We start from the raw sequence: 19,732 nt of genomic DNA, 5'->3' as shown, positions 1-19,732 counted from the left end.
TTTAAATAGAGTGTAGTGTCATAGCGAAACCCCAGTTTGGTTTTTTTACTTCTAGTTTCACTGAATTTCACACAGGCATAGGTTTTGTCTTTCTCTTTCCACATTATCTTCCGTCACTCCCAAGATGCCTGAAGCTGACTTTTATGTTTTGGAAGAAAAGGTGTTTTCTGCTCCAAAGAGAAGCTTGTTCTTTCTTACATTACGGTTTCACACTGTGGAAGCAACGTTGCCTGCCCTACTACAGAAGACACATAAGCGAGCTAGGTGGGCAGCATGAGGTACTAAGCAGGGCCCAAACTATTGCAGGCAAACGTGTGGAATCAAAGGTAGGTGACTTCCGCAGTACTGCAATGGATCTTGTGAAGCATTTCCTTTCAAAGCTGAGTTAATCAAAACCAGCTTAGCTCTTTTCCTCAAGACCAGCCCCCCCCTCATGGAAACTTGCTTTCCTCTAGCATAGAAAAGATGCTCATACTTGATGCATAAAAATGCGAAGTTGCTAGTTTATCAGAGTTCAAACAAATCACCACAAGTGGATTATCATTCAGTCAAACTAGCTTGAGATGTTTTTATGTGGTAATTGCACACAAGTATCTTATCAAGATATAAAATACCTGAAATTCCACCTTACCTTCTGGTCAACACAGTCTAGAGATTCTATAAAAATAAATAAATTCTCACGGTAGTTATCAGAACCACACAGTTGACTTCAAGAGGAGGTTAGTTGTCTCCCATGGCTTTCCAACTTTATGTCTTTTAAATTACCCATGAATTTCCTAAAATAATAATACTTTATAGGGCCTGTTTCCAATCTATGCAGGTCCCCACTGTAATATAGGTATACAGAGAGTGCCTTTATAAAGCAGGGAACAGATACACTTCTACTTTACTTTAAACATTTTAAAAAATTATTTTTTTATTTTTACAGAAATGTACAGGAGTTGCTCTAGACCAGTGATACAACAATACATTAAGAGATTTTAACAGCCACCACTATTTCATTCCTATTTGATAATTCTGGGCTACAAAAAAAGAGTAAGCTATAAAAATTATCTACAATGCAGAAGCTTAAAATAATTTACTGTTTTCATAAATATTTCCAACTCCCGAACAACATCTTTAAGACATTAAAAATACATAATGAGAACAGAATGTACTAGAAAATGGCCTTCCTTATTATTAGAGACACTGAGGTAAGTGGAATACCACTGCATGGCACCAATCTGACACGGTTTGAGGAAGAGGAACAGTCCGATTGCAATATAAAGCTGGAAAAGTACATGGCTGAAATGTTTCCAGTTAAAAAGAAAAAATCCATAATCATCATCTTTATTGACTGAAAACATCAAGTTTTAGGAGTCTTATTTTTCATACAATGGAAATATTCAGAATTGTAGCAAAGTATCACAAAATTATTGTCATATAAAACCAGATTCAAACACAAATAATCAGGCTGAAGTCTTGCCAAATACAAAATGAAGCATAAAAATAGAACACAATATACAAGACTAGAAGTGGTTAAATATTACTGAAACCAAAGTAACACTGGCATAATTTTATTTACAAAATCTTGCCTAATCTCTGAGACCATCCTGAGCTACAGTAATCATTCCTCTACCTTTTTAGGAGATTAACATGCAGACCTGACAGTTGGAAATAATGAAAGGAAATTAAATGAACATACGCAAATCTATGTACATTGAGGCACAGTGCTTTGTAAAGACTGTTACCCAGTCATTATTGTGAAGAGCTCTTATTAGTTGTTTACATGTTAGAAGACTTGTTGCATCCTCTCCCTGCCCCCTCCCACCCCAAATTATTTAACACAACTGCAAATTCAGAAAGAAACAAGCTTATTTTAATAAAACTGTCTCCTTGGAAAAAAGCAACTTTGCTGTGGAAGTTGTGACAGTTGGTCATTACAAAAGGACTTATTATTATTTGATACACAAATTACAGAGAAAGATCGTATGAAGGAGTCCCCATTGATTAGTTTGTGCATTTAGTATTATAAATGCACTTATTGGACAAGCACCAAACAAACCCACATTTCAGTTGTGGAGAGCAATACCAATGCAATAGATAAATACATAATTTTAAATACTTATAGAAATTTAATATACAATCAGCTCTGAATATACAATAAAATAACGTGGTAAAAAAATGAAAATCAAACTATGGTGAGAATATCACCATTAGGCACAACGTATTTCTGGGGTTGGCGATTTTAAGGAAAGTCCAAACACAGACCATTTATCATTTGTCTGGGTATTTCAAGATGACTCTCTTCAAGATAATGCAAAAACCTATAAGAAGAAAAGTAAAGGGGATAACAACTATAAGTTATTTCCAAATGCAAGGCAACACCTATTATCTGGAGAGGCAAACTTTCACCCTTCTTGTCTAGAATTATTTGACAAATTATTTTATTAAAATTAACTACCACGTATATAACAGTGTAGCAAGATTTAGGAAAACCAAAAAGCTTACCTTCTTTTAGTCTTCCCTTGCTCTTTAAGCTTCTCAAACCTACAGATACTGCGAAGACTGGGGAGGTATTCAAGTATACTGGCTTGCTTATTACTCAGGTTTAAAGGACTTCTGGAAAATACAGTTCTGATGATTGCCAGCCTCTTCTCTGCTTTTTTGTGAATGCTAAAAAGATAATGAAGCTTTATTGTTTCTCATTCAAGAATGAACAAAATAGTGACTGTGCCTTTAAGATCAAATCTGGTTTAAAACTCTGGTAAACATACTGATGTCTAAAACTGCATCCCAATGGATTAGATGCCTGCGACTTGTTATCTTGTGCTGCTTACACAGCATTACAAAGTTACACACGGAGACAGAGACATGACAGACAGTGGTCTGTTTGGCCAAGGCTCTTAGCTCAGCTATGGAATCTAGTCTGGGGAGGTCTTCACAATCTAGTACATCTGTCTGACAATGTAACCAAAAGCATCTGTGGCCTTCAAAAATAAAAAGCATCATGTACTTTGTAATTGCCAGAATGTCAGTATCAGTTCCAATGTGTAACTCCTATATTGGCCAAACTCGGTCACAGGTTAGATGGTTAGACCCATTTTGACATTGCTCATCTGGGTACTGACTTACAGCAGTAAGGGTCTAACCTGTTTTCATATTCAGGCACTCGAATAGGTTTTATTCACCTGTTATGCCAGTTTCACATATGATGACTTGTTTATGTCATCATTTGTTCATGTTAAAACAGTCTTTCATATCCACACTTGCTAGCAGCACTGTATTCTTTGATCTTTTATAATATATTAAAGGTTATTACGTGTTAGCATAAGTTACTACAAAAAAATTGCAATAACTTTGCTCTGAATTTTGTTAGGTCTTCATCAAGTAACACCTATGCATTTAACACAGACCCAATATGACCAGGCACTGGATGAAAAATTTGCATGCCTAGTAGTTGCAGAATCTATTTCAATCCATCTGTCTGCCTTGAAAAAGCCATTCTTTTTGGGGTTTGTTATTCTTTTGAGGGTGGGGGTGGTGTTTGTCCCTTCATTTTTACAGTAAACAGACTAGATTATTGCTACCACCCCTGAACAACATTACAGTCAAGCTACTCAAACATGAAAAGTCACTTTTTGCAATTACCAAGCAGTTAATTTAAGCTTATACAAGCCAAGTGAACAACTACTCCAGCGTTTTGAGACATACTGACAACAGTCATACTGGTATATGTGTATACACAGTATGTGAAACAGTCCTACACCCTGTGAAACGCTTTTCTTGACAAATAATTGCATTATATTCCAGAAATACTAGCAAAGTCTTACCTTGAATCAGCTGACTGACTGAAGGATACACAATTTCTTGTGTTTGAAATATGCAAAGTAAGTCCCTCCAGCTGATCGCTTTCAGGTGTTTTACTGGTACTCAAAGAGGATTCCAAGTTTTGTGAAATATTAACAAAACATTTGTTAAAACTGAGTGCTTCAATAGCTGCTTTTATTTCACTACAGCTCTGGGAACGCCACCAATCAGTATTTTCTATACTGAATTCGTCACAAAGACCATTTTTGATTTTGCCATTTGTCCAACTAAATCCTTCATCTTTAGAGAACTCCAGTGGTTCCTCGGTATTAGTGTTTACATAGCAATCCAAGAAGGACATGTTCTCCACAAATTCAGTCAGCGAATTCAGACACTGAAAAACAAGTGCAGACCTTTTCTCCTTTGCTGAGGTTTTAGTTTTAATTTCTCTTTCTTCTTTATTCATCAGAAATTGCGATTCCTCTTTATTCACTTCAGCACCTGATAGAGGACTATCTGATGGTAAAGTTATGAATTCAGCTGAATAGTTCAGTTCAGTATCAAATAAGTCACTATCACACAATATCTCAAGCCTCTTCTGCTTCTTTGTCTTTTTAGACTTTTTGCCAGAGCAGTATCTGTTAGTAGATTTGCTTTTCAAAGAAACTGTGGTAGACCTTTCAAGTATAGAGTTAGAAGCTTCAGATTGGTTTGAAAGAACTTGCACTGGTAAGGGAAGAATAAGTTCAAGATTACTATATATAAAATCCACTTTCTTCATCTGGAATTCTGTGAGAAGCTGCATCAATTTATTCCACTTGTCCATGGTTGTGATTTTGTGCTGTAAAATAATAATCGTGAAAAATTTATTAACTTATCATATATATAATTTATTACAGAAATTCCCATAGTCCTGGCTTTGTCTTTATGAGGCGAGGGACTGTTCTGCTTGCAGGAGACTTCCCCGGTTCAGATTTTAGAATCAGATTTTGCTTAATAATGACAGAATCCCCTAATTTCTACAACAACTCTTTTCAAAGAGATTTGCTTCCAAGAAGATGCTATTTGTAGTGACAATTACACTTAATTATCTGGCAATCATTCAAAGTATTAGCTAGTAAACTACAAAAAATACCTTAAGAAATGTAAACAAATCTTCTGAAGGCAACAGGATATTCTTAAGGCCAAGCAATGTCTCTACACAGCCTGTATCACATTTTGGAAACTCCTGAACGCGTGCATCAGCTTGAGAAAAATCAATCTTGGAATCAGTAGTCTTTTCAGAATAAATTACATGATTTGCTTTATCTGTTTCATCTCCTCCTGCACAAAGATAACATGCTTTACTTGAAAAGAAACAATGCATCGTGAAATTGTTTTTTCCCCCCTCTTTGCCTCAATTCCTTTTATAACGGATACTGTAACTGTCACTTCTTGCTGCAGTTCTGAGTAACAGCTGAAATCAGTCATCCCCATCCCCACCCATCATCCCCATTTCATTTCTTCAAGTGTTAGCGATCTGCCTGCTCTCCCTTCTTTGCAAGTGACCATCTAAAATAGTCTGTTCTTTCTTTTATGCCCCACCAGTCTCTGTCACTCATTCACACAGTCTCACACACCCACACCTGATGAGAATACTCGTCCTGTATCCTTTCGGACCAAGTTCTCACCCTTGCTGCCTGCTTGCCTGTCCAATTTTTCTCCTTTTTTCAGTTCTGCTTCTTCTTTCTAGGTGAATTATCTACAACTCAGCTAAATAGATAAAGAACTGCAACCTCCGAGGTGAAGGGAAACAACTGCTGGCTCCCTACTTTGCCCAGTTTTGCTTCTCGGAAGTGAAAAGGGAGATAATTAAGTACAAGTACCATAATGATGGGTATTAAACAGGTACAATAAAAATAAAGCTTTTAGCTCCTTAAGTGTATTTACAAGGCTTTGAAGTGGTCAACCCCCACCTCCAAACCCTACCCAAACGTTTAGGAGCCTTACAGGAAGTTACCATTTAATCATACAAGTCTAAGAATGGTTTGATTTCATCAAATTCATGTTAAGATGGAGAATTATTGTTGTTTTTAATTAAATGAAATCAACCTACCATGATGGGCCAAACATTTGTCTTTCAAGCATCCACCTCCACTTCTCACCCAAAATTGTAAGTAGAGAATACTTTGTCTGATATCACAGTTATTTGTGGTTAACAGAGCAGCTAAGTCCTTCACATCTGTTCGTAGATTCTCAGCCAGACACAGCACTTGAAGATAGCTAGCAGCGTTCATCTAAACAAAAGTTAGACAAAGACCACTGAAAACAACTACAAATCCAACTGTGGTAAGTCACACAGGAGAAAATTATTCTATTTATGCTTGCAATACATTTTTCTTTTTAATACAGAAAATTAGATTATAGTTACATTAAAACCTTTATAGAAAAGCAGAATACCAAATCTAAACAGTCCACGTCAGCGAATTAAGTTCAATTCAGGAATTCAACTCATTAGAAACAAAACACAACACACACATTCTGCTTGTGTTCCTGAAACCATGTGCACCTTGCTTCTCATCACCAGCGAACAAGTTTTAGTGAACTATATTCACTTTAAAGGCTTTTTTCTTTTAACTCCGAAAAGCTTTCGGGCTACCAGACAATTGCAATTTCACATTAAAAAAAAATTCCTCTTCTCAAAAGCAAGTTCCTTCTGATTCTCATTTATTTAGGTTTTTCACATAATACATAGCTGCAAATAAAACTATTTGCTCTACAGAATACTAGTGTTTATGTTAAAGGGATAACCCATAGTATTTCTAAAATAGTTCCTATACTTTTTTTAATGAAAAAAACAATACTGGCATAGTCAGCGTTCAGATCAAAACTATTAGATGTATCATTTATGGAATTATTTACTACATTCTAAAAGCCAAGTTAAGCGATGAAGTGATGTTCTTGTTGTAATTCTCTAAAATACTAAGTGGTTAAGAAAATAAATCTTCCATGCTACTAAATAAAAATTCTACATGTAAAAGGTAAATGCACCCTACACATCCTTGCATAAAACCTGAAAAAAATAGTCTTCTGATGAAACAGATGTATTACATCAGATAAATATAAACCTACATCAACATTTAAATTTCCAACTTAAATTAGCAGACAATTACTTGCTTAGGACATATCTGCATTTCCAAACACAGACTTACCAAGGAAGGGGTTCTAAAGTTGATCTCTTCAAAATAGCCATCAAACAATAAGCTGAATGTTGGATCTATATAAAGAGATATCAGTGATACATTCAGTATTCAAAATTAATTATTTTCTTTACCCATTAGAGCAGCCAGTATCTTTATTCAAATACTAAAATACTGGCTTTAAGAGTCTTCACTCATTTGATTTTACATTTAGGAGTTCTATTCAGCCATCACCATTTAATCCATCTTATTAAAAGAGGTTCTATCTGTAAAGCTTAACTACTGTAACAAACAGTACTCACCATTGGTAGTAAGAATTACAGGTCTCTTTGCTGTTGCCATGAATGTCTTTATTGCGCTTAGAAACCCTGCATCTTCATCAAATATTATATCTACCTATAGGAAAAAAACGAAGTGCAAAAAAAAATTTAACAATAACTACAAGCTGTGAACGCAATCATACTTTTAACAACTGACTAAGACTTAACATTAATACAGATTTTTTGAATGTTTGTGGCCAATGACAGTATACATGTGCCAGGTTCACCTGTTAGCACAAAACACTTTGATCGCAGTCTTCCATGCTGCGGCTTACAAAATCACAGACTGGTTGAGACTGGAAGGGGCCTGGGGAGGTCACCTTGTCCAACCTCCCCCAGCTCAAGGTGGGTCAGTTAGAGCAGGTTGCCCAGGACCATGTCCAGGTGGCTTTTGGCTTTTGTTTTTTAATAGAATTTCACTAGTATTCTGTAGGATCAGCCCACAGTTAGCAACATTGCTATACCTCCTTTATTTACTTAAAACTACATTCTTGGCTGTAATTTGGTATTCTTAGTTTAAACTCAAGACATTTTGGGGCCAGAGGTGACAGAAAAGAAGAACTGAATGTGGGCTTAGATATTGTAATTACTGGGGTATTAACGGTGACTGTTAGAGTGTCTCAGTGCATTTAAGTAGTGTAAAATTATAAACCAACACTTCTGACATAATCAAAGGAGTTAAATTAGCAGAATTCTGCAAACTGTCCTAACAGTGAACAATGGTTGATAGATGATAGTTTCTTTATCTTTTAAAGTAACTTTGTAAAATAATGATCCATGGTTAAAAGAGTACTCCTGAGGATGAAATCATGAAATACTGAATTAGTTTTTAAGAAACTGATAATGCCTACACTTGAATCTACCCAGAAATCTTAAGGACAAAGGGAAGAAGAAAGTTAAATTCTTTAAACACAATGAAACAACGTATTGCTCACATATATTTCATGCGAATTTTACCTCTTCAAAGAGAATGAGAGATGTTGCACTTTTCCTGTTGTGTTCTCCTCCTTCTCCTTCTTTGTTTATTGCCTTAATTTGAGCATCTTTCTTTTCTTTAAGTGATTTCTGAGTATTACCTGCAGATGGGTGAAGAATTGAGCAGGAAGCAAAGGAGGACTGAAACCATGAATATGCATTCTAGGCACTGGTTTCAAAATCACCCCAAGTATTAACTGCTAAAGAAAATCTACACTGACACAAAAACTTAGATCTGACCTACATCCTTTTCTGATGTCTCTTATTAAAAAAAAAAAATTGCAACAAATTTGCTGGGAATCAAACTGTGTTTGGTGAAGGGCTCACTTACCTGTAAAGTTAATTCTGCACCTAACCTGTTTGCAAACTATGACGCCTCAGGGGCATGGAGTAGATACAAGTCCTTCAAGAAAATGCAGTAAGATTGCCCAAAAAGACAAGGATTAGACTTGGTTGCCTCAATTCAGCACTTCGCTCATGCATTCCTCTGTATGGTCTGTGCAAAACCACTCGTTGTCCAAATATATTATTTCCTTTCTAAGGACCTGTCTTTAAGACTTCCTGATCCCATGATACATTTGGAAATACACCTTCCAATGTTAAGCGACTCAAAGATTTCAGCGTGCCCTTTATGTATTTAAATCCAATGTCTGTAATCAAACATTTATTGGCTTTACAGGAACTCTTAATTCTGTAGCAGAAACTTTATGTATATATATATACACACACACAAAAAAACCCAAAACCCATCTGTCTCCACCAAGCACAGTGACCATTCCACACCAACCTGAAACAGGTACTGAGGTAACAAAGGCATGTTTTTCTACAGATTCTAATTTTTCTTCTCTTACCTAGCTGCTCTGGAAAAAAAAAACCCCAAACCCAAAACAACCAAGGAAAGCCTACTGAACTTCATATAGGCTGTACCCTAATTAACTTCCCTGTAATACAGAGTAATGGCTATTTCCTATGTAGTTAAGTGTATTCCAGATGCATTAAGTAATTCCTGCTGGCAGTTGGAGTGTAGTAAGTGTGCTCTACTCTTTTCCCCACACAGCTCCACGTATACAGGAGCTCAGTGTACTGTTTCCATCTCCAAAGGTAAATAATTATTAAATGGTGATACCTACCTTTATTTTTTTCTTGAGATGTTACTGCTCCATCATTACCTTTACGTTTGGAAGGAATTTTGAAATAGTCTGCAAGTGTTTTAGGGGGCAAACTTCGTTTTAATCCTGCTCCTTTTGGTGACAGTGGAGGTTTTCTTGGTGAAACAACTTTCTTTGGAGAATACATTTTTTCTGCAAGATATGTTTTACATTAAACTTTATCTGGAAACGTTATCTCAAACTGACATGTCTTGGGCAAATTCAGAGCAAATCCCTGGTTTTGTATGTAGTACAGGACAGATTTACTGTACTGATTTCTGCTTATTTTACTTTTCTCCTGTTATAGTGAATGCTTTCTGTTCAACTTGATATTCAAGTGCCATAGCATTTACTCCAGCACTACAGAAATAGCTGAGGATAACCAAGAGTCAGTCATTTTGATAACGTCATTATTTAATTTGGTATGTAGTTTTGTTAACCAACAGAGCTTTTCTTATTATTATGGCCAGATAAACTGCAGTTTCCCATCTTTCTTAAACAACTGCTGTCTAAAAATTGTTTTGGGAACTCAGTTCCTAAAAAAAATCCCCAAACAACCAACTAAAAAAAGAATAAAAAAAAACCCCAACCCCCAAACCACCCAGATATAACCATGAAACTTACTTGGTGACTTGGTACTGCTACAACTGTTAAAAAAGCAAGGCTTGTGTGCATTAATGCCTTTTTTATCCACTTGATGAGACTGAGTAGCTTCTTTTAGTTGAGACAGTATCTGTCTACCGCTACGCTGGCAAGAGGCATTGACTTCAAATATCTGCAATGGCATTTAATTTACATTTTTAAAAAGTTAGACATCTTGTATTACGAATGCTCTCATATCACTAGTTACAAAAAAGAAAAATGACACTGAGGAAAGAATGCCACAAACCTTAAAACCAAGCTCCTGAGCACAAGCATATACTGCAGCAGTCTTCCCTACTCCTGGTGGGCCAGTTATCAGAACTGTATTGCAAAGGTTAGTCTCTTCCTCAGTATCAGAATCACTATCTCTAAAGTCAAGACTGTCCAAAAAATCTGTAGAATCTTTTTAACAGAAAAGAAAGGATTCATGTAAATTTTTTTTGCAAAATTTAACAAAGAGAAGCTATATAATTTTTAATTCTATCAGCACCTTCATGCTCTTTGTCCTCCTTTTTCCCTTTCCGATTTCTTTTTTCTTCCAAGTCAGCTCTTTTTTTCCATTCTTTTAACCAACTATAAAAGGAAGGAACAGAATAAAAATGAAAAATAATTGCTGAATAAAGTGAACCAAATTCAGATGGAACAGAACGTAAAACTAGGGGACATAAGCCACTTGTTATTCCTCTCAAACCAAAGTCCCTTCAGATTAAAAAAAAAAGAAATTGTTCAGAGTTTGCTCAATTCTTTTATAAAAAAGGATTCCTTCTTCATTCTCCATTTACTAGCTGATTGGTATAAAACCAAGTCACTTGGCAAGCTACTTAATAAATTGTGGGAAATGCTTTATCAGTCATAGTTTAGCATTGTTTGTCAGATGGACCTTTAAATTCTGCATAGGAGCCACAACAATAACTTAAACCCATACAGAAAATTTAACTGAAATCACAATATAGTAGATGGACTTGAGCACCAAATTACTGTCAAAAGCAGAGGCAGAGCATGAAGATTAGGATCAGATATGCTTGTAGGGAAGAACAGACAAGACTCGTAGGTACCTATCTCTTACTCATAGCATGTGAGCTTAAATAACCTGACAAAAAGTAGTTTTTAGTAAACTGGTAAAAGCATTTGTTACTTAAGTATTTCATTTGATCCCACAGACTAATGCAGCATTTCGTGTGTTTGTTTTGTACCACACCATACAGGCTACTGAGGTATTACTGGAAAAAGGAACTACGACCAAAAGATCATTCACACCAACTGACCAATTTTTTCTGGAACTTTTCGGAAGTAAACCAAAACAAAGGCCGCAAACATACACCCTGTGTTATTCAAGCATAGCATAAAATAACTGACTTTGCTTCTTTAAGCATAATCAAGTAATACAATGAAAAATATGAATAATAATAATAATAATGGATCCATGTTTCCACTTCTGACCTGTGTAGCCTTTCAATTTCTTTCTTGTTCCCTACAAGTTCACTGGAATCTTGAGGTTGGTATTTTTCTGTCCAAAGCGTGTCTTCCTTTTCAACACCTACAGAAAAATATCATCCATTTTAAAATAGTTCTTCATACGAAAGAGTTGATCAAGTCTAGTAGAATATTAAGACTAGGTATGATTTTTGCATCACAGTAAAATGCTGACATACATCATATATACATTCCCTCAATGCAAACAGAATTAAAATCAGATAGGAAATGGAGTTACCTGAAAGTGCATTTGGGTCTGATAAACATTCAGTGTCTTCTGTCACAACATCTAGTTTCTGGGTCTTGTTTTTTCCCAAGCGTGTGGCTTGTCCTGTCTCTCGCTGGTTTTCTCCAGATACAGGAGAAACTCTGGATTTTGCTTCAGCCTCTGTACCTTCACTTTGTTTTCTTCTTTTTGACTTGTGGTCTTCTGTTTCTTTCCTTTTCCTCTTAGTTTCCCTCCACTTGTCAGAACGTTTCTGATTTATCTCAGAATTTGCAGTGCCCTCTCTGCTTTCTAAGGAAAAAAACCCCACAAAATTACAAGCTATGTCCACTACAACCATATGTATGTTTAAGCCATACTTGAAGAATTTGGTAAAAATGTATATATGAAAAGAATTTGGTAAAAAAAGTGTGAGGACCCATTTATTTCCAACAACAGTATTCCTTCACTGACATATTTCTGGAAGTTCCAGGTTGCCTTTTTAAGCTAGATAGAGCACGAGTGTATTTTTCCCTATGTAGATTACTAACCTTGAATACTGTTTTCAGAACCCAACCGTTCAGTTTGCTTTTTCAGAAACTTGTAGAAGTATTTTCTCACAGGAAATTGAGAATTGGAAGACATGATCTCATCTAGTAAATCTTTCCTGAATGTATCAGGAAAAACTGGTCGGTGGCCAGAAAGCTGTAACACACACACACAAAAAAACCCCCCCACCAGTTATTACTCAAAAACATCACACAGAACAACAACAACAGTTTTGCATAATTTAAATTGGTCACTGTCTTGTTAAACACAGATTAACAGAAAGCGTCGGGAATTGCCTAATGTTACAATGCAGAATGGGTAAATTACACCCAAGGAAAAAAAAGAAAACATCCAGAACAGAAACAGGTTCAAACTATACATTTTTTTAAAAATAAAAGTCCTAACTAGTAACTAATTTCAATTTTCTTTTCATTTTTCTTGTAACACAAGCCCCCATTTTGAAGTACTAACCACAGGTGCAGAGCAGTTTCCAGTTAGTTTTGAGCTCACACTGGAAAATTCACCAAGTGAGAGAGTGATTTTTGTGACATTAGTGACTTCAGTATTCAGTTTCCTCAGCTTAGTTAACAGAGGGCATGAGGGCAACTTCAATTTCCACATTGGATAACCTACAAAAGAACCCCCATCAAAAAAAAAACCAAGAGGAAACTTATTACCAAAACAGCAATAAACACAGACAAAAACATCCTACAGTAACTAAGAGTAAATGCTTTTAACGATATCTTTATCAGGTCAAAGCCAAGCTTATTTAACTTACACTGCATCAACTTTTTATCTTCATTAATTTCACCTCCCAAAACCTGAACAAATTTGCACATTTCTGCATTCAACATTTTTCCAGCAAGTTGCTCCTGGGCTCTGCTTGCTCTAAATAACCGCCTGTGCCCTCACTGGGTCTCTGTACGACAGATACTCACCAAGGATTTTGTTTGTTTATTGGTTGGTTTGCAAATATAAACTCTGTTAAGTGCTACTCTACATTCTGCTTTTCTGTCACGCCCTTTCAGAAGAATATTGTAGCACACTTCCTCACTTAGTGGTAAGAAACAGACTGTTCTTTTGTGAAACGTTTTGCCTTTGTTTGAAGAAAATAGCTTCATCCCCAATCAGTCCAACCTGACCTTTATTCTCCAAACTCAAACTCGAAAGACTCTTTTTTGACTAAGTATTAAGAATTTTGCATCCTCACCCATGAATGTGTACATTACTTTAGCATCAATTTGATTTGTAAATTGTGTATTCACAAACATCTCACTGGAAGCTTGTAAGTTTTGTTTTCTTACTGTGACACAAAACAAGAAGACACTACCAGTTATTCCAGTCATAATAGTAAGTTCTGCTGATCAAGAGTCTCTTTTCTGCAAAGATTTACTAGAAATTATTATATACATTTACACATAGCTGGAAAAAAGCTTACAGTCATCCTTCTGCTGTACATGGACAACAGTCTTAAAACATGAACTTGCAAGAGAGTACGCTTCCATTGCTGCTGCCTTCTTTGCAATCTGTCTTTTCAGCGACTCTGGCAATCCACTCATCAAGAATTCACGTTTTGCTCTGAACTGATCATCATCTTGAGAATTTTCAGATGCATCTTGGCTTTAATGAAAAGAGAAATGAAAAAAAATAAATCTTAGAACTAATAGCTTGTAAGGCTTACAACAGAATTTAATCACATCCACTTCTATACTCAAGTTAGAAAGTGTCTGGGAGAACTGCTAAAATTAATTGAAATGTAGGAAGTTTACATTTAATGTTAATTGTTAAATTAGAGATTTTAATTTAAAAAAAGCTTTTTTTTTGTAATTTTATATGCAATTCAGAATTTCTTTTTATGTCATCATCAACTACATTTTCAACCATCTAAAATGGCTCAACAGTGGTTGAGGAACTCTCCACTAAAATCCCAAAATTTTGCAAGCAGATTAACATATTGATCAGTATAAAAAAAAAACCCACCCTTTAACCTTTATATCACATTTCCATAAGCGTATTTAAATGTGTGCAATGAGAGAATGTTAAAGTAATCTTGAAATACGTTTTGATTATTAAACAACTGCAATCTTGCAAACTGACCTGCTTTCATCAAAGACCACAACTGGTTCACCTGCAGAGTTTTGAGCACTTCTGCCTAGGAAGGAAGGTGGATATCCCGGTTTTCCTTTAAAAAGGAAAAAAAAAAAAAAAATGATTAGGTCAGCATTGATACAGAATTTAACCTTACTTCTCTGTTCATTATCTCTGTGTTCCATATCATAACATTAGGCATTCCCCTTAAGGGGAAGCTGAGTATTTTAACAAAATTCATTATAGTTTTATTTCTAGTTATTTCATCACTATAGATGTTATTTTCTATAACATTAAAAAAAGCCCCTCAAATTAGAAGACAACAAAACATGGTATACTACTGGTAGGTTTTGAAACAAATTGTTTTCCCTGAATGAAGAAAAATTAAAGCAGCACGCGTAAATAACCTCTGCACTGTTAACTCCTGTTATAAAAGGAATATATTGGAATAGTATTAAAAAAACAAAAAATCAGAAGAAAAGATGAATGTACTGCAAAAGAAGCTTTATAAAAGTCAATAACTAATAAGAATTAAACACATTCAGTAAAACCCAATTACCATTTGAGTTCTTTGCAACCTTCAAGTTTCTAGACTTTTTTCCCAGCACATCATTTAAGCTCTGAAGATGCTTTCGCTTCACATTCTGCACCGTAGTAGTGGCATCACTCAGGCTTGAATCTAAAATGATTACCGATTCCTAGAGGAAAAGCAAATAAAATAAGAAAGGAAACACAGCTTTTCCTCCTTTATTAACAATACAATTTAGTGATCAGTACTGAGAAAACTGAAGAAGCTAGAGAGCCTGGAACTTAAACATAATTAAAAAATTATACAATACTTTTATTACTGTTGTCTACACAGAAATAGTATATAGAATAAGATGTCCAATATATAAACACAGGCCAGAACTACTCTCATCTAAATTTAAATGTCTAAAACATACACATTTGAAAGAGACACATTGCTGTCCATTAGGAAAGAGAAACAGTCACTTCCAAGCGCGACCATCTGCCGCATGTTACAGATCTACATAAGGATGAGCTTTCCAGTCTATGCTGACAGTCACCTTACTATGACATTCACCATACCACTGCATAGATATGTACCTTATTTGATTCTTTAAAAGAAACATTTGCAAGGTAAGAAACATTTTTGTTGCTTAATGAATCACAAAAACTTCAAAATATCCTCCCCCCTGCCTCATAGTATACAGGCTTACTTCACTTTCTTGTAATTTTTTCTTTTCAGCAAGAGCTCGCTGTCGAGATGAGCGCCTCACAGGGACTGGTAAGTCTTCGTTAACCTTTGATCTGTTATGCTGTATAGCCTTTGCTTTTTCAATCAGCTCTTTTGCTTTGGATATGTTTTTAGAACTAGAGCTTACCTGTTAACAAAGAACAAAAGCAGCAAAACACCTAGCAAGCAATAGCAATATATTTGACAGTTCACATAATATAATTTTCATATTCATAAAAGCCTATGATTTTAATAAATTTTTATCGGTATCAAAAAGAAAATGAAAGACTTGAAAGGAGGAGCAAACCGAGGTGATATAAATACTTTTCAAAAGGCAGTGAGTGCCCTGCAAGGGCTCCAATCTGTCCACAAAACAAATGAAATACGGGCAGTGACGTTCTTAAGTGTAAGTTGTTCTGCTGTATCCAAACTGAGAACTTGGTATGTTCCCATACTGAGAACCTGCAGAACATGAGCATACTACCTTACTAGATTTTTCTGTTATGAAAAGTAGATTGACATGGATAAGACACACTTGAAAATTTAAGTTACAATAACTGTACAAGAAACTATCATAAATCACAGTAATATTATTTTACCGTAGGGCATCTGAGAACTGTCATTGTATTACATTATACTAACTCTTACACAATACTGAATATTAATACAATTATACGCATATAGTAAATGACAAAATACTGAAACTGTTACATAAATTACCTTTATATTTTTGGAGTTAAACTCTTCATTTTTCACTGCTTCAGCTTTATTTGATTTTGTAGTCACATTGATACGTGTAAACCTCATTCTAATTAGGAAAAAAGTATTAAGAAATTATTACTTTCACTTTTTAATAAACAGAAACATTACTCCAAATCTCATTTTCAAAAGCCTTTAAATACAGTGCTGTAAACCGAAGCAACCCCCCAAGTGGTGGATGGTTGGTTTTTTTTTTTGTTCTTTGGGGTTTGTTCGGTTTTTTTAAATGTCTTTAGTACAAGCACATTTATTGAGTCAGATTTGGTTCTTCTGTAGTATTACCTAGCATGATCTGCATTCATGCAGCTTTGGAATGCATTCCAATCAAATTATGTCTTAGTTTTAAAATACTTACAGGAAAACAATGTGCAAAAAATGTAGAATATACTCTAAAATGTTTACCTTATTGGGCTGCTTCCGTCAAAGGGCACAGTAATCACCTCTGCTTTATACAGGTTACTTTTCTTCAAGGATTGCTTGCTTGCTTTTGGTGTAGAAGTCTGTAAAGGACGGCTACTTAGCCCATCTTCAGAAAAGCTATCTCTAATCCTGTTTCTTTTAGGTGTAACGTTTTTTGATGTTTTGATTTTTTTCTGCCTTAAATTCCTCCTTCTCTCATTCACCTTTGGACTTGATAAAATTTCTACATCTAAGGTGTTTTCCTGAATAAGAACACTAGCTCCTGAATCCTTACAATTGCTGGTATTTGAGACATTTGTTTCCTCAGTTTTTGAAGCCTTCCTTCTTCTGTTTCCTTTCTTCTGAAACTTTCTAGGTGTTTTGGGTTTAGCTCTATTTGTTTTAGGAGTAGAATGTGTATATTTATCCACGTAATCTTCTGGTACTCCACTTTCTAATCCTTTATTTGAAGCAGTGTCATCTGCAGGTCCTTCTTTTTCTTTTGAAGACTTACTAGTGGCTTGCTTTTGTTTTCCGGGTGCCTTTTTAACTCCACTTTTTATTACATCCGATGTTGGTTGTCTAAATGCCTTCATAAACTGATGCCTTTCTTCCAGAGTGCATTTTGGCTTCAAAGAATCTGACCCTGCAGTCTCTAGCACAGCTAACTCTAGTTCTTCTTCCTCAATAACTACATTAGATTTTCTTTTCTGAGTAATCTGTTCAGTTTGTTCACTGTCCAAGAGCGGTGGGCTACTTTCTTTTTCCCCTATGCAACCCTTCTGCTTCAAAAAAATTGAAGCAATTTTCCTAGAGCCTTTTTTCTCCTTATGTAACGGAGCTAATCTGAGAGGAATGGAATGAATTTGTGCAAGGACAGTTACTGTTCTAAGCGGCACCTGTTGAGACTCCTCACACTTTTCTGGGTCACTAATACTACCACTTCTGTCCGTTTCATTTGCTGTAGCAGACTTGTCTGTTGCCGGCTTTTTGTCTTCAACCTGATCTACGTTATTTTCTCCCTGACTCTTCAAGAAGTCCTCAAATGACACCGTTATTATACCATTATGTACCTGTGATGTCTCATCATCCATATGAACTTCAAAACTGGGATCACTAATAGTAGCGTCACACTCTGCTGTTGTAGGAGTTACCATCTTTTTCTTATCTTCAGTTTCCTTTATACATGTGTCATTCAGCTGGTTTTCAGATGAAAAACTTTCAGACAAATCCATATTTACCTTGTGCTTCCTTTTCCTTGATTGTTTTACCCTATTTTTTGTTCCATTTATTTGAGAATCCATTTTTTTGGAGTTTTTTCTGCAGATGGCAGTGTTTGGGAAGTTCTTTCTTTGCACGTTATCTTCTGCTAATTCTCTTGCACTCTTTTGGTCAACTAAAGTGCAAGTGGTAATAAAATCATTACTGTCTTGTTTCAGTCCTGCTGTTTCTCTGCTGTGATCACTACTAATTTCTATTTTGTGTTCATTCTCAGATGCTTTCGCCTCCCTTTGCGTATTATTTAAATTAACTCTCTTCCCTCTCCTCTTGTGCTTTAAAGGTGGTTTAGAAGGTGACTTACAGTCTTGGCCATTAGCATCCAATGGCGTTTCATTTTCTCCAGCTACAAGCAGTAACGAAGCCTTCTCAGTTACAGCTGTCTTTTTAAAATAACCCAATATATTACTGGGTTTTGGTGGTGACGACACTTTATCCACTGGTTTTGCTAACGGCGAAAAATATCTTGTGATTGTTTTAACAGAAGTATCTTCCTCTCGCCGTTTCTTGCAGGGCTATAAAAAAAGTTTAACGTCAACCTTAGTTTTTAAAAACTGAAGATGACTTAGCGTGGTAATATAAAGCAGTATTTGCAGTATAGTGATGCTAACACTTTTTCAGAGGACAAAAGCCTCCTGTCAATGCATTAAGACTGTGTGCACGCCAACTTTATCTCCATGTTTTCAAAAGCCATCTAAGCTCGAAATCAAGATTCTGCCATTTCAGAAAAATAAAAATCACATTCTGAAGCTTTGAGACCGCCAAAACTGACAGCGACCACAAGGTCTTCAGACCTTCCCAACACCGAGGTCCAAAAGCCAACTTCCATTGGGGTGATCTCCCTGGCGGTTACCGTGGGGTGCTCAGCAGAGCGCTGGGAGAGCCCTCAACCATGAGAGCCACCAGCACTGAACGGTGCGTGACCCTACCGCAAACATCCGTGAATCTTAAGAACAAGCTTCATCTTTTAAACGTGCAGAAGGAAGGAATACAAAGTCCGCACCTCGGGTGGCAACGCAGACCCTACAGGGTGATGCACTCGCACGACAGTCCAGGGACTCTCCCAGCGCTCCCACTTCACCAGAGCCCGACCCCTCCTCAAGTCACCCCGCCGGGGGCAGAGTCCTTCCCCCCCGGCCGCGGGGCCGCCTCAGGAAGGCGCTTCGCAACCTCCCGGCCGCCGGGCTGCGAGCGAAGGCGGCGCCGGGCAGCGGGCACCCCCCGCCGCGGCGAACGCCCCCCGCTCCCGCAGCGGCGCCGTGTCAAACGCCCCCAGCACAGGGCCCCCGCCCCGCCCGCCGCGGCCCCCGGCCCGCTCCGCGCCCCCACCTGAGCGTCGCCGTCCTTGCCGGGCAGGGCGGGGGGGGCGGCCGCCGCGGGCACGGCCACCCTGCCCACCATGCCCCGGGCGCTGGCGGGGCCCGGGAGCCCTCAGCCACGGCGCGAGGCAGGCGCGATCGCCATGGAGCGGCGCTGCGCGGCCCGCGCGCCCGATGCCACCGCCGGGCGCGGGAGCCAGGCGGGCAGAAAAGCGCGCGCGGGACGAGATTCGGACCTCCGCGCGGAAGGGGGCGGTGCCACGGCGCCCCACGTGACCCACGCGCGCCGCCAACGGCTGCCCGCTTTCTGCCGTCACGTGACGCGCGTGCGCAGGCGCCCACCCCGCCCCTTCTCCGCGGGCCGGATCACGT

General features: G+C 37.3%; 1 protein-coding gene across 1 annotated transcript; it reads right to left on the bottom strand.

Annotated features, from left to right (window-relative positions):
- Nucleotides 1–1,313: 1,313 nt before the first annotated feature.
- ATAD5 (ATPase family AAA domain containing 5) lies at nt 1,314–19,632 on the bottom strand. Its single transcript, XM_055726559.1, has 23 exons — nt 19,371–19,632; nt 16,767–18,556; nt 16,326–16,413; nt 15,589–15,753; nt 14,928–15,066; nt 14,378–14,462; nt 13,719–13,900; nt 12,752–12,909; nt 12,283–12,436; nt 11,765–12,043; nt 11,494–11,590; nt 10,544–10,626; nt 10,301–10,455; nt 10,036–10,186; nt 9,394–9,564; nt 8,246–8,364; nt 7,271–7,364; nt 6,981–7,045; nt 5,885–6,065; nt 4,925–5,112; nt 3,813–4,630; nt 2,491–2,655; nt 1,314–2,306 (listed from the first exon to the last, which is right to left on the bottom strand). Exons 1-23 carry the CDS (start codon nt 19,440–19,442, stop codon nt 2,228–2,230), a joined length of 5,478 nt encoding a protein of 1,825 aa, XP_055582534.1. The 5' UTR covers nt 19,443–19,632; the 3' UTR covers nt 1,314–2,227.
- Between the last annotated feature and the right edge of the window lie 100 nt (nt 19,633–19,732).

Source organism: Falco cherrug, chromosome 1 (genome assembly GCF_023634085.1).
Source record: "Falco cherrug isolate bFalChe1 chromosome 1, bFalChe1.pri, whole genome shotgun sequence".
Taxonomy (NCBI): domain Eukaryota; kingdom Metazoa; phylum Chordata; class Aves; order Falconiformes; family Falconidae; genus Falco; species Falco cherrug.
The sequence above is the reverse complement of the archived record's forward strand: the minus strand, read 5'-3'. Positions and strand labels throughout refer to the sequence as shown.

Bases quoted from the DNA above. Each gene is read 5' to 3' on its own strand.
- ATAD5 (XM_055726559.1), bottom strand. From the start codon at position 19,442: ATGGTGGGCAGGGTGGCCGTGCCCGCGGCGGCCGCCCCCCCCGCCCTG. The intron at 12,044-12,282 runs GTTAGTAATCTA...TTTTTTCCTTAG, and splicing joins TTCTGAAAACAGTATTCAAG to AAAGCAGAGAGGGCACTGCA. The intron at 10,456-10,543 runs GTGCTGATAGAA...TCTGTTAAAAAG, and splicing joins GGAGGACAAAGAGCATGAAG to ATTCTACAGATTTTTTGGAC.